The 18,177-nt window shown below is 42.7% G+C and overlaps 1 protein-coding gene across 14 annotated transcripts in view; it reads left to right on the top strand.

The window, feature by feature from the left end:
* DGKG (diacylglycerol kinase gamma) overlaps nucleotides 1-18,177 on the top strand; it is a 226,673-nt gene that overhangs the window by 67,044 nt on the left and 141,452 nt on the right. For 13 of the 14 annotated variants that reach the window (XR_002337783.1, XM_021070008.1, XM_021070011.1 and 10 more), the window contains 2 exons: nucleotides 852-1,017; nucleotides 1,597-1,659. The exons of the other annotated variant lie outside the window; for it this stretch is intronic. Coding sequence is in view for 12 of the 13 variants with exons in the window: in XM_021070008.1 (XP_020925667.1) it covers nucleotides 852-1,017; nucleotides 1,597-1,659 (229 nt within the window). In the remaining variant the exon portion in view is untranslated. The remainder of the gene's footprint in view (nucleotides 1-851; nucleotides 1,018-1,596; nucleotides 1,660-18,177) is intronic. 14 annotated transcript variants of the gene reach the window in all.

Here is an 18,177-nt window from a genome sequence, read left to right as displayed (position 1 = left end):
AGCAATGAAAGATGGAGCATCTCCTTTTTGATTTTCTGAGACATGAATTCTCAGGAATCCCATTCTTCACAGCATAAGCAGAAAATGGACAAACCACAGAAGAGTGGTTTCTTTCCATTGTGTTTTCAACTGCATCCTTCCTCATCTTTTTTTTTTTAATTGAAGTCTAGTTGATTTAAGATATTATGTTTGTTTCAGATGTACAGTGTAGCGATTCAGTATTTTTACAGGTTATATTCCATTTAACGTTGTTGCAAAACAATGGCTCTATTTCTCTGTGCTATACAATGTATCCTTGTTGCTTATTTATTTTATACATAGTAATTTGTATTTATTTTATGCATAGTAGTTATCCATGAGGATGTGGGTTCAATCCCTGGCCTCACTCAGTTGGTTAATCCCATACCTCTGTCTTGCCCTCCCCCTCTCATCTCCCCACCGTTCTTCTTCATCTTAACTAGCATTCAGGGGCACTGACCTAGTCCTGCTCATTAAGGACAAGTCCCTCACATGGGCCTGGCCTCGGGCAGAGCCCTTCCTCCCAGTGCTCACTCTCCATCACCCTTCTCTCCCTAACCGTAGACGTGTCTGTTACAAAAGCCTCCTGTGGTTCCACACCCACCAAGCCCCAACCCACAACCCAGCGTCTCCTCTTCCTCGTGTCCTCCCCCTGCTCCCTGTGCCTGTTGTTCTCAGTCACCTCCCAAGCCTTTTCACTCCTGCTCCCACCAGCCCCTCCACTCCCTTCTGCTTCCTCTTCCATTGCCAGCTCCCCGATTCCTTCTCATCTCTCCCCTCTCTCTGCCCCTTCACTTCTCTCCACTGACTTGTCCCTCTTCATCCCTTCTCAGCCAATCAGCTATGACGTCTTCAAGCTATTCATGAGGGAGTACCTGGAGGTGGATCTTCCTCAGCCACTGAGCACGCACCTCTTCCTGGCCTTCAGCCAGAAGCCCAGGCAGGAAACTCCTGACCACCCAAAGGAGGGGGCCAGCAACAGCGAGGCCAGTGGCCCAGGTATATGGCCCAGCATTCCCCAGGATGACAGGGAGATCTCATGATGCTGACTCACTTGCCACAGGCATAGACTGCACTCTTAGAGGGTCCCCTGCACATAGCAACTACCCTATAGAGGGGAGTGGAGACCAGGTGACCAGGACTCTGTCCCCTCAGGGCCCCACAGGCAGCCCTGTCTGATGGATTTCTCAGTAAGAGAACTAAAGAGGACATCTTTCCTGCCACTCAAGATCAAGGAAGAGGATGAGGGGAAGAGGAGACACAGACTAATGTACAGCAGGGGGAGAGGGCCTTTTGCAGAAGCTGCCAGTCCCCAAGGAGCCCATTCAGCTCATGTGCCCAGGCTGGGACTGGCCTGGGAGAATCAGAGAGGAAGGAAACAGGCAGTTACTGTCTTTCTAGAGTTCCAGCTATAATGGGGGCGATATGGCCACCCCGTTAAGTGAGCATGGACCCAGCTAACACCAGAGACACAGGCATAACCCAAGTGATCCAGACTTTGTGGGAAGGTCCCCGACCTGCCTCTCTGAAAAGCTCGAGGGCATGGGCTAGTCCTTAAATCTTCCTTTTATTCCCCAGATTCCAACATACAGAATGCAGATAATGCTGCCAAAGCAGATGAGGCCTGTGCCCCTGATACAGGTAAGTTTCTGGGGGAGGAGCGGGAAATACCTCATGCTTGGGGGGGAGAGGAAAATATAGCCAGCAGTTTTGTCTCCATCTAACTTGTATGCCCTTGAGCAGATCTTATCTGCTTCCATCTCTGGGGCCCCTGCCACTCAGTGTGCTGGGATTCTGAGGCTGAATGAAGGTTCTTGATTCACTTGTCCTGAAACAGGGAAGATCAGGACTCTGGACAGCTCATTAGGTATTTCCCTCAGATGGTCTGCCTAGCCATAGAGGAAAAAAAAGAGAAAGTACATGATGGGGGTTTGAACGTGTATGTGCAAGAGATAGAGACTGTATGTGAAGAAGTGGGTGTAGGGAGTTCCCGTTGTAGCTTAGCAGGTTAAGAACCCAACTACTATCCATGAGGATGTGGGTTCAATCCCTGGCCTCATTCAGTTGTTTAAGGATCTGGCATTGCCTCAAGCTGCAGTGTAGGTTGCAAATGTGGCTTGGATCCATTGTTGCTGTGGCTGTGACATAGGCCTCAGCTGCAGCTCCGATTTGACCCCTAGCCTAGGAACTTCATACGGCACAGATACAGCCCATTTAAAAAAAAAAAATGGGGGGAGAGAGGACAAGATGGCGGAGGAGTAGGGGGACACGCTCGCCCTCTCCCACAAACACAACAAAAAAAGCACATCTACAGAAGAAATGACTCGCACAGAACAACAACCAATCGCTGGCAGAGGAACCTAAACTCCAATAACGGCAAGAAATTCGTGACATTATTGGGCAGAACGGGAGAAAAGAGGAGAGTGAGAGAAGGTGAATCCGAGCGGGACGGGCGCTCCCGAAAGGGAACTGCGGAGGAGAAAGGGATCCCGCACCCTGGAAAGTCTCCTACCGGGGGAAAGATCAAACGAACCGGAGGAATCTCCAGATGCAGAGAAGAGTGTAGCAGTAAGTCGGAGTACGGAAAAACGATCAAGAACCCAACGGACCATCTGAACTACGGGCACAGTCACCAAAAATTGAGACGCCTGGGTGGGGGCTGGGCACCGAATCCTCGGCTCCAGAGGTTAGTCCCCGGGAAAGGGCCGGGGGACGCCTGGGTGGGGGCTGGGCACCGAGACCTCAGCTCTGAAGGTTGGTCCCCGAGAGGGGGCCGGGGGACGCCTGGGTGGGGGCTGGGCACCGAGACCTCGCCTCCAAAGGTTAGTCCCCAAGAAAGGGCCGGGGGACGCCTGGGGGGGGGGGGCTGGGCACCGAGACCTCGGCTCCAGAGATTAGTCCCCGGGCTAGGGGGGCGGGGAAGAGCGGAAACTGCTTGGGAGGTCTCTAAACCATTTGACGGGGCAGAGACTGCCTGGGAGACTAGAAAACAAAGCTGTCGCAGAGGAAGGGAGCAATACTCTAGGGGCGGGGAAGTGGAAAGCTGCCTCAGAGGGAACCTGGGAGAAGAGCCTGGTCTGCGCCCGTGCTGGGGAGGGGAGAGAAGAAGGGGTGGGTCCCCATAGAATACCCCCCACGCCACAACAAGCTTACAGGCCCGCTAGCTAGCAGAAAGCTGTGCTTCCCAGTGCATTCCCTCCCCCCACCCCCGCCACCCCCTACGCTCTCGCCGAACCTGGGGCTGCCTGCCATCCAGGAGGGCTGGCCTCAACAATTGCCTGAAGCCTACCACCGCAGGGGCTCTCCCTGCACAGGCCTGCTTGCCCTTTGGAGGGGCTACACTTCCACAGAGCAGCACCAAACACCACCAGCCCCCTAGAAAAGGCCTGCAGCCCAGAAAAGCTAGAACAAGCCTAGCCAGGCCGTGAATAGATCGACCTAATTCTCCGACGGTTTTTCTGAGACGGGCTCCCCCGGGGAGGAGCCTCTTGAGTCTCCAAGGGCCTTGCTACACGCCCAAGACCCCAGGGGGTGCTAAGACCTAGTGGACCAGCTGCATAGGACTGCCAGCTCCAGGCAGGACCCCCTGCAGCCCAGAAAAGCTGCAACAAGCCTGGCCGAATTGGGAAAAGATCTCAGACGGTCTTTCGGAGTTGGGCTGTCCTGGGGAGGAGCCTCTTGAGTCTCCAAGGGCCCTGCTACCCGCCCAAGACCCCAAGGGGTGCTGAGACCTAGTGGACCAGCTGCATAGGACTGCCAGCTCCAGGCAGGACCCCCTGCAGCCCAGAAAAGCTGCAACAAGCCTGGCCGAATCGGGAAAAGATCTCAGACGGTCTTTCTGAGTCGGGCTGTCCTGGGGAGGAGCCTCTTGAGTCTCCAAGGGCCCTGCTACCCGCCCAAGACCCCAGGGGGTGCTGAGACCTAGTGGACCAGCTGCATAGGACTGCCAGCTCCAGGCAGGACACCCTGCAGCCCAGAAAAGCTGCAACAAGCCTGGCCGAATCGGGAAAAGATCTCAAACGGTCTTTCTGAATCGGGCTGCCCTGGGGAGGAGCCTCTTGAGCCTCCAAGGGCCCTGCTACCCGCCCAAGACCCCAAGGGGTGCTGAGACCTAGTGGACCAGCTGCATAGGACTGCCAGCTCCAGGCAGGACCCCCTGCAGCCCAGAAAAGCTGCAACAAGCCTGGCCGAATCGGGAAAAGATCTCAGACGGTCTTTCTGAGTCAGGCTGTCCTGGGGAGGAGCCTCTTGAGTCTCCAAGGGCCCTGCTACCCGCCCAAGACCCCAGGGGGTGCTGAGACCTAGTGGACCAGCTGCATAGGACTGCCAGCTCCAGGCAGGACACCCTGCAGCCCAGAAAAGCTGCAACAAGCCTGGCCGACTTGGGAAAAGATCTCAGACGGTCTTTCTGAGTTGGGCTGTTCTGGGGAGGAGCCTCTTGAGTCTCCAAAGGCCCTGCTACCCGCCCAAGACCCCAAGGGGTGCTGAGACCTAGTGGACCAGCTGCATAGGACTGCCAGCTCCAGGCAGGACCCCCTGCAGCCCAGAAAAGCTGCAACAAGCCTGGCCGAATCGGGAAAAGATCTCAGACGGTCTTTCTGAGTCGGGCTGCCCTGGGGAGGAACCTCTTGAGTCTCCAAGGGCCCTGCTACCCGCCCAAGACCCCAGGGGGTGCTGAGAACCAAGTGAAATCTGCTACCATCGTGGGGTGGACCTCCCAGTCCTGTCTGCCCTCAGGAAGTCCTCCTTTGCTTCAAAGAAACACTGTTAGTCCCATCAACACTCCAGAAAAGCCACACTGCCTCAAAAAAAGATTGACCAACAACGACAGCCCTCAGGAAATATTCCAGGGCAGTGACAAGGCAAACACTACCCGATAACGGAGAGTACAACTCCCTCAGGAGAAAGAAGACAACAAGCAAGATGAAGAAGCTGAGAAACCACCCCCAGTCAAACCAACAGGAGAACTCACCTAAAACAGTCAACAATGAAACTGATCTCTGCAGTCTGACAGACCTGGAGTTCAAAAGAGAAATAGTGAAAATACTGAAGGAATTAAGAGAAGATATGAACAGCAATGCAGATACCCTCAGAAAGGAGCTAGAAAATATAAGGAGGAGCCAAGAAAAACTAGAACATTCATTTGCAGAGATGCAAACTGAACTAGGGGCAGTAAAAACTAGAATGAATAATGCAGAAGAACGAATCAGTGATATGGAAGATAGAATAATGGAAATCACTCAATCTGGTCAACAGACAGAAAACCGAATCAAAAAACTGGAAAGCAATATAAGAGACCTATGGGATAATATAAAACGGGCCAATCTACGCATAATAGGAATTCCAGAAGGAGTAGAAAAAGATAAAGGAATGGAAAATATATTTGAAGAAATTATCGCTGGAAACTTCCCAAATCTAAAGGATACTGGATTCAAGATACAAGAAGCACAGAGGACCCCAAACAAACTGAACCCAAACAGACCCACACCAAGACACATCATAATAAAAATGGCAAAAGTTAGTGATAAAGAGAGGATCCTAAAGGCAGCAAGAGAAAAACAGAATGTTACCTACAAGGGAACCCCCATAAGAATATCAGCTGATTTCTCTACAGAAACACTACAGGCCAGGAGGGAATGGCAAGAGATATTTAAAGTGCTCAAAGGAAAAAATATGCAACCTAGAATACTTTATCCAGCAAGAATATCATTTAAAATAGAAGGGGAAATAAAAATTTTTCCCAACAAACAAAAACTTAAAGAATACAGCAACACAAAACCCAGGTTAAAGGAAATATTGAAAGGGCTTCTCTAAACCAAAAAGAAAGGAAGGAAAGGGAAGAAAAAAGAAAAGAAAAAAAAAAAAAAAAAGAAGAAGAAGAAGAAGAGGAAGAACTAGGACTGAGGAAGATACAATCAGAGAGCAGTCACTCAAATAAGCCAGCATACAGATTTAATCATGAACATGCTTCAAACAAAATAAAATTAAAAGGAAAAAAATAAAAGAGTCATCAAAACCATAAAATGTGGGCAAGGGATGTTAGGAGGTAAATAATCCTTTTTGTTTGTATGTATGTCTCTCTTCTTAATTTTAATATAATAATGAAGTGTTTGAACTTACAGGACCATCAGGCTAAAACACACAATCATGGGAAGGGGTTAGCATACTTAAAAAACAGGGCAACCACAAGCCAAAACCAAATATTGCATTTGCAAAAAATGAAAAAAAAAAATACACTCAAGCAGATAATAACAGGAGACCATCCAACCAAAAAAAAAAAAAAAAAAGAAGAAGAATGGAGAACCATAGAATCAACTGGAACACGAGGATCAAATGGCAATAAATAATCATCTATCAATTATCACCTTAAATGTCAATGGACTGAATGCCCCAATCAAAAGACACAGAATGGCTGAGTGGATAAAACGGCAAAAACCTTCAATATGCTGCCTACAAGAAACTCACCTTAGGACAAAAGATACATATAGATTGAAAGTGAAAGGCTGGGGAAAAGTATTTCATGCCAATAGACATGACAGAAAAGCAGGAGTTGCAACACTCATATCAGACAAAATAGACTTTAAAACAAAAGACATAAAGAAAGACAAAGAAGGACACTATTTAATGATTAAGGGATCCATCCAAGGAGAGGAGGTTACTATCATCAACATATATGCCCCAAACATAGGAGCACCCAGATACATACAACAAATATTAACAGACATAAAGGGAGATATTGATGAGAATACAATCATAGTAGGAGACCTTAATACTCCCCTCACATCAATGGACAGATCCTCTAGACAGAAAACCAATAAAGCAACAGAGATCCTAAAGGAAACAATAGAAAAGTTAGACTTAATTGATATCTTCAGGACACTACATCCAAAAAAATCAGAATACACATTCTTCTCAAATGCTCATGGAACATTCTCAAGAATCGACCACATATTGGGACATAAAGCGAATCTCAATAAATTTAGGAGCATAGAAATTATCTCAAGTATCTTCTCTGACCACAATGCCATGAAATTAGAAATCAACCATGGGAAAAGGAAAGAGAAAAAACCTACTCCATGGAGACTAAACAACATGCTACTAAAAAACCAATGGGTCAATGAGGAAATCAAGAAGGAAATTAAAAACTATCTTGAAACAAATGATAATGAAGACACAACCTCTCAAAATCTATGGGATGCTGCGAAAGCAGTGCTCAGAGGGAAATTTATAGCAATCCAGGCCTTTCTCAAAAAAGAAGAAAGATCCCAAATTGACAACTTAACCCTCCACCTAAATGAATTAGAAAAAGAAGAACAAAGAAGTCCTAAAGTCAGCAGAAGGAAGGAAATTGTAAAGATCAAAGAAGAAATCAATAAAATAGAGACTCAAAAAACAATAGAGAAAATTAATAAAACCAAGAGCTGGTTCTTTGAAAAGGTGAACAAAATTGATAAACCCCTGGCCAGACTCACTAAAAAGAGGAGAGAAAGAACCCAAATCACCAAAATTATAAATGAAAAAGGAGAAATCACAACGGATACAGCAGAAATACAAAAAACCATAAGAGAATACTATGAACAACTATATGGCAATAAGTTTGACAATCTGGAAGAAATGGACAATTTTCTAGAATCTTACAGCCTGCCAAAACTGAATCAAGCAGAAACAGACCAACTGAACAGACCAATCACTAGAAATGAAATTGAAGAGGTCATAAAATCACTCCCTACAAATAAAAGCCCAGGACCAGATGGCTTCACAGGTGAATTCTATCAAACATATAAAGAGGAATTGGTGCCCATCCTCCTTAAACTCTTTCAAAAGGTTGAAGAAGAAGGAATACTCCCAAAGACATTCTATGAGGCCACCATCACCCTCATTCCAAAACCAGGCAGAGATACCACCAAAAAAGAAAACTATCGCCCAATATCATTGATGAATATAGATGCAAAACTTCTCAACAAAATCTTAGCCAACCGAATCCAACAACATATCAAAAAAATTATACACCATGACCAGGTTGGGTTCATCCCAGGTTCACAAGGATGGTTCAACATACGCAAATCAATCAACATCATACACCACATTAACAAAAAAAAAGTCAAAAATCATATGATCATCTCAATAGATGCAGAAAAAGCATTTGACAAAGTTCAACATCCATTCATGATCAAGACCCTCGCCAAAGTGGGTATAGAGGGAACATTCCTGAATATAATCAAAGCCATTTATGATAAACCCACAGCAAATATAATCCTCAATGGGGAAAAACTGAAAGCCTTCTCACTCAAATCTGGAACAAGACAGGGATGCCCACTCTCACCACTGCTCTTCAACATAGTTTTGGAAGTCTTAGCCACAGCAATTAGACAAACAAAAGAAATCAAAGGCATCCATATAGGAAGAGAAGAGATCAAACTGTCACTGTATGCAGATGACATGATTCTATACCTAGAAAACCCTAAGGACTCAACCCCAAAACTCCTTGAACTGATTAATAAATTCAGCAAAGTGGCAGGATATAAGATTAACATTCAGAAGTCAGTTGCATTTCTGTATACCAGCAATGAAGCATTAGAAAAGGAATACAAAAATACGATACCTTTTAAAATTGTACCTCACAAAATCAAATACCTCGGAATACACCTAACCAAAGAGGTAAAGGACCTATATGCCGAGAACTATAAAACCTTAATCAAAGAAATCAAAGAAGATGTAAAAAAATGGAAAGATATTCCATGTTCCTGGATTGGAAAAATCAATATTGTGAAAATGGCCATCCTACCCAAAGCAATCTACAGATTCAATGCCATCCCTATCAAATTACCCATGACATTTTTCACAGAACTAGAACAAACAATCCAAACATTTATATGGAACAACAAAAGACCCAGAATCGCCAAAGCAATCCTGAGAAACAAAAACCAAGCAGGAGGCATAACTCTCCCAGACTTCAAGAAATACTACAAAGCCACAGTCATCAAAACAGTGTGGTACTGGTATCAAAACAGACAGACAGACCAATGGAACAGAATAGAGAATCTGGAAATTAACCCTGACACCTATGGTCAATTAATCTTTGACAAGGGAGGCAAGAACATCAAATGGGAAAAGGAAAGTCTATTCAGCAAGCATTGCTGGGAAACCTGGACAGCTGTATGCAAAGCAATGAAACTAGAACACACCCTCACACCATGCACAAAAATAAACTCCAAATGGCTGAAAGACTTAAATATACGACAGGACACCATCAAACTCCTAGAAGAAAACATAGGCAAAACACTCTCTGACATCAACATCATGAATATTTTCTCAGGTCAGTCTCCCAAAGCAATAGAAACTAGAGCAAAAATAAACCCATGGGACCTCATCAAACTGAAAAGCTTTTGCACAGCAAAGGAAACCCAAAAGAAAACAAAAAGACAACTTACAGAATGGGAGAAAATAGTTTCAAATGATGCAACTGACAAGGGCTTAATCTCTAGAATATACAAGCAACTTATACAACTCAACAGCAAAAAAACCAATCAATCAATGGAAAAATGGGCAAAAGACCTGAATAGACATTTCTCCAAGGAAGATATACAGATGGCCAACAAACACATGAAAAAATGCTCAACATCGCTGATTATAAGAGAAATGCAAATCAAAACTACCATGAGATACCACCTCACACCAGTCAGAATGGCCATCATTAATAAATCCACAAATAACAAGTGCTGGAGGGGCTGTGGAGAAAAGGGAACCCTCCTGCACTGTTGGTGGGAATGTAAACTGGTACAGCCACTATGGAGAACAGTTTGGAGATACCTTAGAAATCTATACATAGAACTTCCATATGACCCTGCAATCCCACTCTTGGGCATCTATCCGGACAAAGCTCTACTTAAAAGAGACACATGCACCCGCATGTTCATTGCAGCACTATTCACAATAGCCAGGACATGGAAACAATCCAAATGTCCATCGACAGAGGATTGGATTCGGAAGATGTGGTATATATACACGATGGAATACTACTCAGCCATAAAAAAGGATGACATCATGCCATTTGCAGCAACATGGATGGAACTAGAGAATCTCATACTGAGTGAAATGAGCCAGAAAGACAAAGACAAATACCATATGACATCACTTATAACTGGAATCTAATATCCAGCACAAATGAACATCTCCTCAGAAAAGAAAATCAATCATGGACTTGGAGAAGAGACTTGTGGTTGCCTGATGGGAGGGGGAGGGAGTGGGAGGGATCGGGAGCTTGGGCTTATCAGTCACAAGGTAGAATAGATTTACAAGGAGATCCCGCTGAATAGCATTGAGAGCTATGTCTAGATACTCATGTTGCAACAGAAGAAATGGTGGGGGAAAAACTGTAATTGTAATGTATACATGTAAGGATAACCTGACCCCCTTGCTGTACAGTGGGAAAATAAAATTTAATAAAAAAAAAAAAAATGTGTGGAAGGCTGAGGTGCAAATGACTCTAGCACTGGATGGCTGAAGAGGGGTAGGGCAAGAGGGTAAGAGTGTGCCCTGGTTGATTGCCAACAATATTTATATGCATTTGTTTGGACAAGTTAAGAGGAAGGGCAAGCTAACAGTGTTTTCAAGATTTATCTGCCAGGCACCTGCTTTATTGCATGTTTCACTTAGCCTTTGTAATCATGCCACTTCACACACTGAGGAGCTGAGGCTGTAAGAGATTGCATACCACTGTGTGACATGTGGAACTGGGGATCTGATCCAGAAATGTCCAACCTCAGAGCTGCTGTTCTTTCCTACACTAAGATAGGAGGCAGTGGTGTCTCTTGAGGTGCCTGGATGAAGGTTTGCCTCCACGTAAAGGCTTCCAGTTTGGTTAGTTCCTGATGAAATGGCCAAGGCTGCACTCCCAGCAAGGCTACCGTCATGGTGCCTGGCTATCCATGGACCCACTCTTGGGCCAAGACTGATGTCGAACCTTCCCTGGCACGTTTATCGATGGGAAGCCATTCCATTCCTCTGTTTGTAGGTTATGGACAAGCACAAACCCAAAGGCAGGAGCTCCTAGGAAAACTGAAAAGAGCAAATGTTATCTTCCTTGACCTCTGTTCTCAGTTCCAGTACAGATTTCCTAGACACTGTCAACCCAAGTTGGATCAGGCAGTAAAGCCTATTGGTTAAAAATCTGGACTTTAGAGAAAGACTTCTTCAGTTTAACACCCCGCTCTGACGATGCCTAGCTCTGTAATCTTGGGTATATTTTGAACAACATCTCTGTCCCTCAGTTTCCCCATCTGTAGCATGAGATGGAAGTGTTGATATGAAAGTTAAGTGAGTTATGTGTATAAAATGCTTACAGGGATTCCTGGAACACAGTAAATGTTCAATAAATATTAGCAGTTATAATTCAAGTGGCTACCCTCCAGGGGAACACCCTGTTCTCAGCTCGTTGTGTCTGCCAAGATCTCCTGCAGTCTGCACCCTCATTCTTCAAGTGTGTCAGTTGGGCATCCTATTCTCATGGAAGGACTTTTAGGGACCGTCCTCCTCCCAGGTTGCTCATGGAGCTTCAAGTACACTCAGAGAGAGAGACCTTATTTCCTATGCATTATTGTTTGGAAAAGACTGATATGCACTGGTGAATTCCAGCCTTGGAATGTGCCCAGGGGATAGAGAATGCAGTTTTATTGTATCTTTCAATATACAGAGTGTGTGTGTGTGTACACATAATGCATACATACATATCTGGTGGGATAGATAAGAAGATCATACAATTGAATGAGAACTAATTGTAACAGAGACCTAGGATGAGAGAATTTCTTCTAGATGTAGTTCTAATCTTTTTTTCCAGTCATGGCAGAAAAGGCAGATAGAGGATTGCAACGTTTTCAGTGTGTAACTAAAGGACTGCTGAGATCAAAAATTCACTGTGGATAGAAAGCAGAACGTGGTTGGGAAGGAGAATTTCCTCTGGACCATAAGTTCAGCAAATTCCAAGCTTCCCATAGAGCTCCAGAAAGCAAGGGTTAAGAGCATCGGTGCTTCCTGAGACCTTCATAGACAACAGCAGGGAAAGACTCTACAAAGTATAGGCTCACCCACTCCTCTGCCCAGCCTTTCACCCAGGCATGCCAAGTCCATGGTCCCTTAGTCAAATTGATTTAAGTCATAAATTTTAAATCTTATGTGGAATAGGGGAGGCATGTTATGACATAAATCATTCTCATGGTAGAAAGAAAAGGGTCAAAACGGAAGCTTTGAGGTTCTAAATTCTCACCAAGAAAATCAACTGTGAAAAGCATCTTTTTCTTTACCTAGATTCTTTACCCAGAGATTTTCTTAGTCCAAGTATTGGAAACTTCAAGAAGAACTGAGAGAAGTTACACTTTATTCTCTGATCTTCCAAATTGTTTGGGCATAGTTTGTTTCAGTGACTGAAGTTTCCAAGGTACCAAACAAGGACTTAGAGGTGATGCCATCATTATGTGGTATTTGAGAAAAGTTAATCCATGGTGCTAATATGCATCGGCTGGCTTAATTGACCACCATGCTTATTTGTAATGTCTGTATCACTTGGTCTGTATCACTAATGTCAGTTGCTCTTGGTCTCAGAGCAACATCCAGAGACTTCCTGCATTTGTCATGCACTGTTTTCCTGGGCATGGACACTCAGTCTCCTGTGTTCCAATCATGAAGGGGCAGTTATCTGACTGCTGACCCAGGGAGGTGTATGGCATTTTTTCATCTTCTTTTGTGACTTGAAATTTAAAGTAGCAAATCCTCTTCCTGTTAGGCCACCTTCCATGGATGTCTTAATTAGATGTCCCTGTTCAGCAGAAACAAGAATGTAGGGACAGGTGGTCACCACAGAGAGGGGCCTCTGCCAACAAGGAAGAGCCAGGTTGTGGAATCACCTTAGATCAGGCCATCTGTGGAAAATTCTGCCCTTTTCCTGTTGCTCAAGCAGAAGCCAGAGGAAGAAACTCAATTCTCATTTGATATGGCCTTTTTAGGCCTATCAGATCCATCTCCAAGCTCTCATCTAGAATAATCCACTTATAAGTTATTCATTCCCAGATCCAGGTGGGTGTATGATTAAATCCATCAGCATAGAAGAGAGGGGCTTTCACTGAGTCCAGACGTCCACTCAGGGCCTTGAGCAATCTGTCACGGTCAGGCTGTCAGCTCAGGGAAGGCTGGAGCATCTTGAACTATTGGAGTCTCAAGAAAAGTCCCTCCATTTTTTTCTTATTTTCCCCCAATTATGACAGTAACGTGTTGTAAAATATTTGAAGAGTACAGAAAAAATAAAGAAACACGACAGAATCACCTAAAGCTACCATTACACCCACACATCCTTGCAGGTTTTTTTTTTTCCTATAAACTTTTTACAGAATTGGAATCAGACTGTGTATATATATAATTTTGGATCCAGCTTTTTCACTTGGCATTATATTCACAAACACTTTTCATGTGATTCAAGACTTGGTATGTATTGATTTTAATGCAAGTCTGTCTTTTAACAGTTGAGATAACTGAGGTTGGGTTTAGGGAGTGAGCCTACTTGTACAAGATGACATACCATTTAGGACAAGCCCAGTTTTCTGTCTCTAGCTATGGTGCTCTTTCTGCTATGCCATATGGCCCAGCTGGAAGGCAAGAAGTAATGCCGAGACGAAGAGAAAAGATGGAACAAGTCAGCTCTGTCCAGGAACCCTCACTCAGAAGGGGGCGTGATGTGGCGCCTGGACAGTACCTCTGTGCTCTGGAAGAGGGTAGTCCCTGAGGGATGAGCTCGCATGGCTGTGGGTCGCAGGTATTTAATGTCAGGCAGCATGAGGAGCTAGGACGCCAGTAGGACTGTGTGCCTTCTGGGCCCCAGCGTTTCCACTGCTGGACTTAACAGTGGACCTTGGCGAAGACTGGAACAATGGTTCAAGTTCCAGTTACAGCTCTGATAACAAAGGATCTTTAGAAATGTCTATAATAGTGTATTTTTTTAATCAAAGTATAGTTTACTGACATTTATTAGTTTCAGGTGTTCAGCAGAGTGATTCAGTTGTATTTTTAGGTTATTTTCTTTTTATAATTACAGTTGATTTATAGTGTTGTTTCAATTTCTGCTGTACAGCATAGCGACCCAGTCTTACACACATATATATATTCTTTTTCTCATACTGTCTTCCATCATGTTCTATCCCAAGAGATTGGATAGAGTTCCCTGTGTGGTACAGTAGGACCTCATTGTTTATTGATTCTAAATGTAATAGTTTACATCTGTTAACTCCAAACTCCCAGTCCATCCCACTCCCTGCCCCCATCCCTTGGCAACCACAGTCTGTTCTTTATATCTGTAAGTGTGTTTCCATTTTGTAGATAGGTTCATTTGTGACATATTTTAGATTTCGCACATAAGTGATATCATATGGCATTTGTCTTTCTCTTTCTGACTTACTTCACTTAGTATGAGAATCTCTAGTTGCATCCATGTTGTTGCAAATAGCATTATTTTCATTCTTTTTATGACAAATGAATGGATTAAGAAGGTGTGGTACACATATACAATATTGTATATTGTATATGTGTACCACACCTTCTTTTTTTTTTTTTTTTTTGCTATTTCTTGGGCCGCTCCTGCGGTATATGGAGGTTCCCAGGCTAGGGGTTGAATCGGAGCTGTAGCCACTGGCGTATGCCAGAGCCACAGCAACGCGGGATCCGAGCCGCGTCTGCAACCTACACCACAGCTCACGGCAACGCTGGATCGTTAACCCACTGAGCAAGGGCAGGGATCGAACCCGCAACCTCATGGTTCCTAGTCAGATTCATTAACCACTGCACCATGCCACGAAGGGAACTCCCTACCACACCTTCTTAATCCATTCATTTGTCGATGGACATTTAGGTTGTTTACGTGTACTGGCTATTGTGAACAGTTCGCAATGAACATAGGGGTACCTGTATCTTTTTGAATGAAAGTTTTGTCTGGATACATGCACAAGTATGGGATTGCTGGATCACGTGGTAGTTCTATATTTAGTTTTCTGAGGAATTTCAATACTGTTTTCCATGGTGGTTATACCAATTTACATTCCCACCAACAGTGTAGGAGGGTTCCCTTTTTTCCACACCTTCTCCAGCATTTGTTATTTGTAGACTTACTAGTGATGGCCGTTCTGACCCATGTGAGGTGGTACCTCATTGTAGTTTTCATTTGCATTTCTCCAATAATTAGTGATGTTTTGCATCTTTCATGTGGCTGTTGGCTATCCATGTGTCTTTGGAGAAATGTCTATTTAGGTCTTCTGCCCTTTTTCAACTGGGTGTTTTGTTGTTGTTGAGTTGCATGTGTTGTTTGTATATTTTGGAAATTAAGTACTTTTCAGTCACATCGGTTGCAAGTATTTTCTCCCAGTCCATAGTTTGTCTTTTTGTCTGCGATGGTTTCCTTTGCTGTGCAAATGCTTTTAAGTTTGATTAGGTCTCATTTGTTTATTTTTGCTTTTATTTTCTTTTGCTTTGGGAGACTGAGCTAAGAAAGTATTGCTGTGATTTATGTCAGAGAATGTTTAGCCTATGTTCTCTTCTAGGAGTTTTATGGTGTCATGTCTTTTTTTTTTTTTTTTTTCGTTTATAATGATTTTTATTTTTTCCATTATAGCTGGTTTACAGTGTTCTGTCAATTTTCTACTGATACAGCAAGGTGACCCAGTTACACACACATATACATTCCTTTTTTTTTGCATTATCATGCTCCATCATAAGTGACTAGACATAGTTCCAGTGCTATATAGCAGGATCTCATTGCTTATCCATTCCAAAGGCAATCGTTTGCATCTATTAACCCCAAATTCCCAATCCATTCCACTCCCTACCCCTCCCTCTCCCCCTTAGCAACCACAAGTCTGTTCTCCATGTCCATGACTTTCTTTTCTGTGTAAAGGTTCATTTGTGCCATATATTAGATTCCAGATATAAGTGATATCATATGTCTTATATTTAGGTCTTTAAACCATTTTGAGTTTATTTTTGTAGATGGTATAAGGGTGTATTCTAACTGCATTGATTTACGTGAGGCTATCCAGTTTTCCCAACACCACTTTCTGAAGAAACTGTCTTTTCTCCACTGTATACTCTTGCCTTCTTTGTTGAAAATTAATTGGTATCTTCAGTGTATGGGTTTATTTCTGGGCTTTCTATTCTGTACCATTGATCCAAATGTCTGTTTTTGTGACAACACCATACTGTTTTTGATTACTGTAGCTTTGTAGTATTGTCTAAAGAAAGGGAGGGTTATGCTTCCAGCTTTGTTCTTTCCTCTCAAGATTGCTTTGGCAATTCTGGGTCTTTTGTGGTTCCATATAAATTCTAGGATTTTTTGTTCTAGTTCTGTGAAAAATGTCATGAGTAATTTGATAGGGAGCACATTAAATCTGTAGATTGCTTTGGATAGTATGGCCATTTTAACAATATTAATTCTTCCAATCAAAGAGCATGGGACATCTCTCCATTTCTTCGAATCATCTTCAGTTTCTTTTATCAATGTTTTATAGTTCTCAGCATATAGGTCTTTCACCTCTTTGGTTAGATTAATTCCTAGGTATTTTATTTTTGACATGATTTTAAATGGGATTTTCTTAACTTCCTCTTTCAGATATTTAATTGTTAGTATAAAGAAATGCAACAGGTTTCTATATATTAATTTTACATCTTGCTACCTCGCTGAATTAATTTATTCTAGATTTTTTGCATGGAGTCTTTAGAGTTCTCTATATAGAATATTACATTATCTGTATATAATGACAATTTTGTTTTAAAACAGTTTTATTGAAATACTGTTGGCATAAAATGAATTGTATGTGTGTAAAATGTATAATTAGTAAGTTTTAATGTCTGTATATACTGATAAAATCATCACATCAATGTGATGAAGATAGTCATCATCTCCAGAGGTTTCCTTTATAATCCCTTTCTCCCACCCTTCCTACCCACCTACCTCCATCTCCACCTTGCCACTGATCTGCTTGCTGTAGCTATAGACCAGACTGCATTTTCTAGATTTTATATAAATAGAATGATACATATGTAGTCTTTTTTGTTTGGCTTCTTTCACTCAGCATAATAATTTTAAAATTCATCCATGTCGTTGTGTGTATGAATAAATAACATATTTTTATTACAGATTAGAATTTCAGTATATAGGTAGATATTCCGCAATTTATTTATTGATGGATTCTTATGTAATTTCCAGTTTGGGGCTATTAAAAATAAAATTTGAATATTTATATACAAATCTTTGTATGAACAGCTTTCATTGCTTTTAGGTAAAATTCCTTGGAGTAGAATTTTTAGCAGTATTATATTGTCCTAATGACTTGACATCTTTATTGTTTTTTTTTTGTTTTTTTTTTTTTTGTCTTTTTGCTATTTCTTGGGCCGCTCCCGCGGCATATGGAGGCTCCCAGGCTAGGGGTCGAATCGGCAACCTACACTGCAGCTCACGGCAACGCCGGATCGTTAACCCACTGAGCAAGGGCAGGGATCGAACCCGAAACCTCATGGTTCCTAGTCGGATTCGTTAACCATTGTGCCACGAAGGGAACTCCCTTTATTGTTATTAAAACACTCTCTTTCTCCCCAATAATATTCTTCACTTTGGAATTTACTTTATTAGAATTATATTCATAACTACTATAGGCATTCTAGTTAACTAATGTTACTATGATATAATCTTTTTTCATTCTTTTGCTTTTAATGTATTTGTATCTTTAAATTGACTTTCTTATAGGAAGTATGTCTGAGGATCCTTTTTCTATACTCGAACTTTTTTGGCATTTTTTTTATTAAAGAATAGCTGGTTTACAATGTTGTGCCAATTTCTGATAAACATATATATATATATATATTGCTATCTATCTATCTATCTACACACATTCCCTTTCTTATATTGTCTTCCATCATGGTCTATCCCAAGAGATGAACATAGTTCCCTTTGCTATGTGATAGGACCTCATTGCTTAGCCATTCTTTTTTTTTTTTTTTTCCATTCTAAATGTAATAATTTGCTGGGGTCTTATTTTTTTTAAATCCAATCTGACAATATCTGCCTTTTTAGAGTTTTAGAACATTTACATTTACTGTGATAATTGATATAGTTAGGTTTAAAACTACCAT

Source organism: Sus scrofa, chromosome 13, assembly GCF_000003025.6.
Source record: "Sus scrofa isolate TJ Tabasco breed Duroc chromosome 13, Sscrofa11.1, whole genome shotgun sequence".
NCBI classification, from domain to species: domain Eukaryota; kingdom Metazoa; phylum Chordata; class Mammalia; order Artiodactyla; family Suidae; genus Sus; species Sus scrofa.
The sequence above is the reverse complement of the archived record's forward strand: the minus strand, read 5'-3'. Positions and strand labels throughout refer to the sequence as shown.